Source organism: Perca flavescens, chromosome 6 (assembly GCF_004354835.1).
Source record: "Perca flavescens isolate YP-PL-M2 chromosome 6, PFLA_1.0, whole genome shotgun sequence".
Lineage (NCBI taxonomy): Eukaryota > Metazoa > Chordata > Actinopteri > Perciformes > Percidae > Perca > Perca flavescens.
The window spans coordinates 16,043,653-16,046,617 of NC_041336.1; the positions used below are offsets into that span (position 1 = coordinate 16,043,653).

Here is a 2,965-nt window from a genome sequence, read left to right on the forward strand (position 1 = left end):
AGCCTTATTTAAGCTGATATTTTCCTTTCTTTCTCTGAATTCTATCAAGTTCTCTTACCTCCAAAAACTTCACTCACTCACACACACACACACACACACACACACACACACACACACACACACACACACACACACACACACACACACACAGAGCTGGGCAATAATCGATATTATATCAATATCGTGATATGAGACTAGATATCGTCTTAGATTTTGGATATCGTAATATGGCATAAGTGTTGTCTTTTCCTGGTTTTAAAGGCTGCATTACAGTAAAGTGATGTCATTTTCTGAACTTACCAGACTGTTGTAACTGTTCTATTATTTGGCTTTACAATATCGTGATACACACACACACACACACACACAAACACACACACACACACACACACACACACACACAGTCAGTCCCTTCCTGTCCCTTCCTGTCTCTCGAATCAGTTTTACACCATGACAGAGTATGAGGTGTTTTCACTTTCTGCAGAGCTGAACGATCCAGTGGTTTTTCTGATCCTCCACTCTCTCTTCTCCCTCCATTCCTCCATCCCCAGTAAGCCTCTCCGTCCCAGCAGCCCCTTACACATTTTGACCAGCTCCCTCCTGAACTTCACCCCCACAAAGCCATAGAGCAGAGGGTTCAGGGCGCAGTGCAACAGCCCCATACTTTCAGTGATGAGAGTCCCAATGTCCACCACACGGCCAAACTGGCAACCTCCAGTCACCACGCCCAGCTTGTGCAGACTATCTGCCAGCTGGAAGCAGTTGTACGGTGCCCAGCAGATGACAAACACAGACACTAAGGAGACGATGAGGCGGAGAGACTTGCGCTTTTGGCGGCGAGTGGCGTTGCAGAGAGACTTGAAGATGCGGATGTAGCAGTAGAGCATAATCAACAAGGGGAGCCCAAAACCCAGAACCATACTGACCAGCTGCAGCCCCACCTGCCACTGGGTGGAGTTCTCAGTGAACCACACCAGGCACAGGAGCGCCTTCTGATGGCCCACCATGTTCACATCCACTACCTGTTTGAAGGTAATGTCCACTCCACTCAGGCCCAGGCAGCCCACCCAGATGAAGGCACACGCAATCTGGGCATGGCAGGTGTTGCGCTTCCAGCCAGAGCTGACAGCGTGAACTATGGCCAGGTAACGGTCAAAGCTGATGCAGGCCAGAAAAAGGATGCCACTGTAGCGGTTCAGGGAGAAGAGGGCACTGGAGATCTTGCAAACAGCCAAGCCGAACATCCAGTGGTGAGCCCACTGCACTGCAAACAGGGGCAGGGTGAAGGCCAGCAGGAGGTCAGAAATGGCCAGGTGAAGGAGGAAGGTGTCCGTCAGTGAGAAAGCACAGGCTCCGCCACTCTGAGAGTTTCGATAGCGTCGGATCACACACAGCACCAGCACATTGCCCAAAAGAGCCAGGACGAACACCAGACTGTATACAACAGGCGAGTACCTCTGTGCAAAACCATATGTGTCCTCCTGTAAGCATGGGGCTGCATACGTTGTGTTAGGGGACAAGCTGTTATTTTCATAATCATCATCATAGTCCTGTTGACAAGAGAGAGGAAACAAATTCTGTCAAATTATTGAAACAGATGGTTTATTCCAGAAAAGTGTACTCCGCAGCATTTCACAAACTTCATGATGCAAAACAAATCATTGTTTTAAATTTACTTGAACCTCAGTAAGGGCAGTTTTAGACATACGATTCCCAAAACGTCAAATGAAATCAGTTTCAGTATTTTTCCTTATCAAAAAGGAACTTTAAAGATAATTGATGCATGTGCTAAATTCTGTACAACATTTGAGTAACTGAAAATATCTGCAGGATTTACAACAGAGACAGAAGTCTCAGTTAGCACTTTGTGTTTCCTGATGACTAATGATGTAAATGTAAGATGAGAAAAATATCCACTCACCCAGTAATTTTCTGTGGTTGATGGAACTTGATCCATATTTGTAGCAAACAAGGAGGCAGCAGAACACATGAAACCCACAAACAGTCAAGAGAGCACACACTCATAAACACAATGGGTAAGCATCCCTTTTTTTTTTCACACTTGTCCAAATGACGGAGGATCAGAAAGAAGAAGTCTTAATTTCAGGAACCGAAACCTTAAACATTTTAGACAGATGTAAACATATCTATAGTAGGAATTGATGACTGTGTCATGGAAATTGTGACATATATATTTAAAACATGGCTGCAGCCAGCTATAAAACCCCTTCAGACAGAGAAGTCAGAGCTGTCTGGTGACTGGTGCACTCAATATGGAAAATATTCTATTTTCTATCTTCTACTTCATCTACTAAAGATCCAATTTATGTAACTTTGATGTATGAAATCTGTGCTTATAATATCAAAAGAGAACAAAATTTATGGGAATTTAACCCCTTGAGATGTAGAAAATGGTTTTACATAACATTCCTCCACAAAATTTGGGGGAAATGAAAGTGCTTGGTTGGCAGAAATTTTTGTCTCCACTATCTTGTTGCTTACGTCTTGCTTGCGTTGAGATATTAAGCTTTACACTCAGAATGTATTGTCATAGCTTGGTAAAGACTTAGAAGTATTCTTTAATTGCCACGGATTTTACAAGCCTAAGCTAAATTTAAAAATATCAAATTTTTGAAGAAAAAATTGTTTCAAAAAATACTTCAAGCTAGTTTCTGGTTTTGTTTATAGTGATTTTTAATTCCGGCACCTTTGCAAAGCTTTTTAATGAATCAAGTAAGTTCTCACTTACTCACCTTCTGAGATTGTGTTAAGGAGACAGGATGCAAACACAGTGGCCAACAAGAGACATCCTGCATACTATATGATGATTAGATACACTTAAACACAACAGGAAATAGAGTCATTTGTCTATCTATGCGGTTAACGTAACCCACTCTGATGGGCAACCATAAACATGGTCTTTAGAGATGCTTTGGACAAATTGATATATTATTATTATTATTAT

The 2,965-nt window shown here is 42.5% G+C and overlaps 1 protein-coding gene across 1 annotated transcript; it reads right to left on the bottom strand.

Annotated features, from left to right (window-relative positions):
- Positions 1-361: 361 nt before the first annotated feature.
- Positions 362-2,047, bottom strand: cxcr3.2 (chemokine (C-X-C motif) receptor 3, tandem duplicate 2). Its single transcript, XM_028581287.1, has 2 exons — positions 1,922-2,047; positions 362-1,550 (listed from the first exon to the last, which is right to left on the bottom strand). Exons 1-2 carry the CDS (start codon positions 1,988-1,990, stop codon positions 444-446), a joined length of 1,176 nt encoding a protein of 391 aa, XP_028437088.1. The 5' UTR covers positions 1,991-2,047; the 3' UTR covers positions 362-443.
- Between the last annotated feature and the right edge of the window lie 918 nt (positions 2,048-2,965).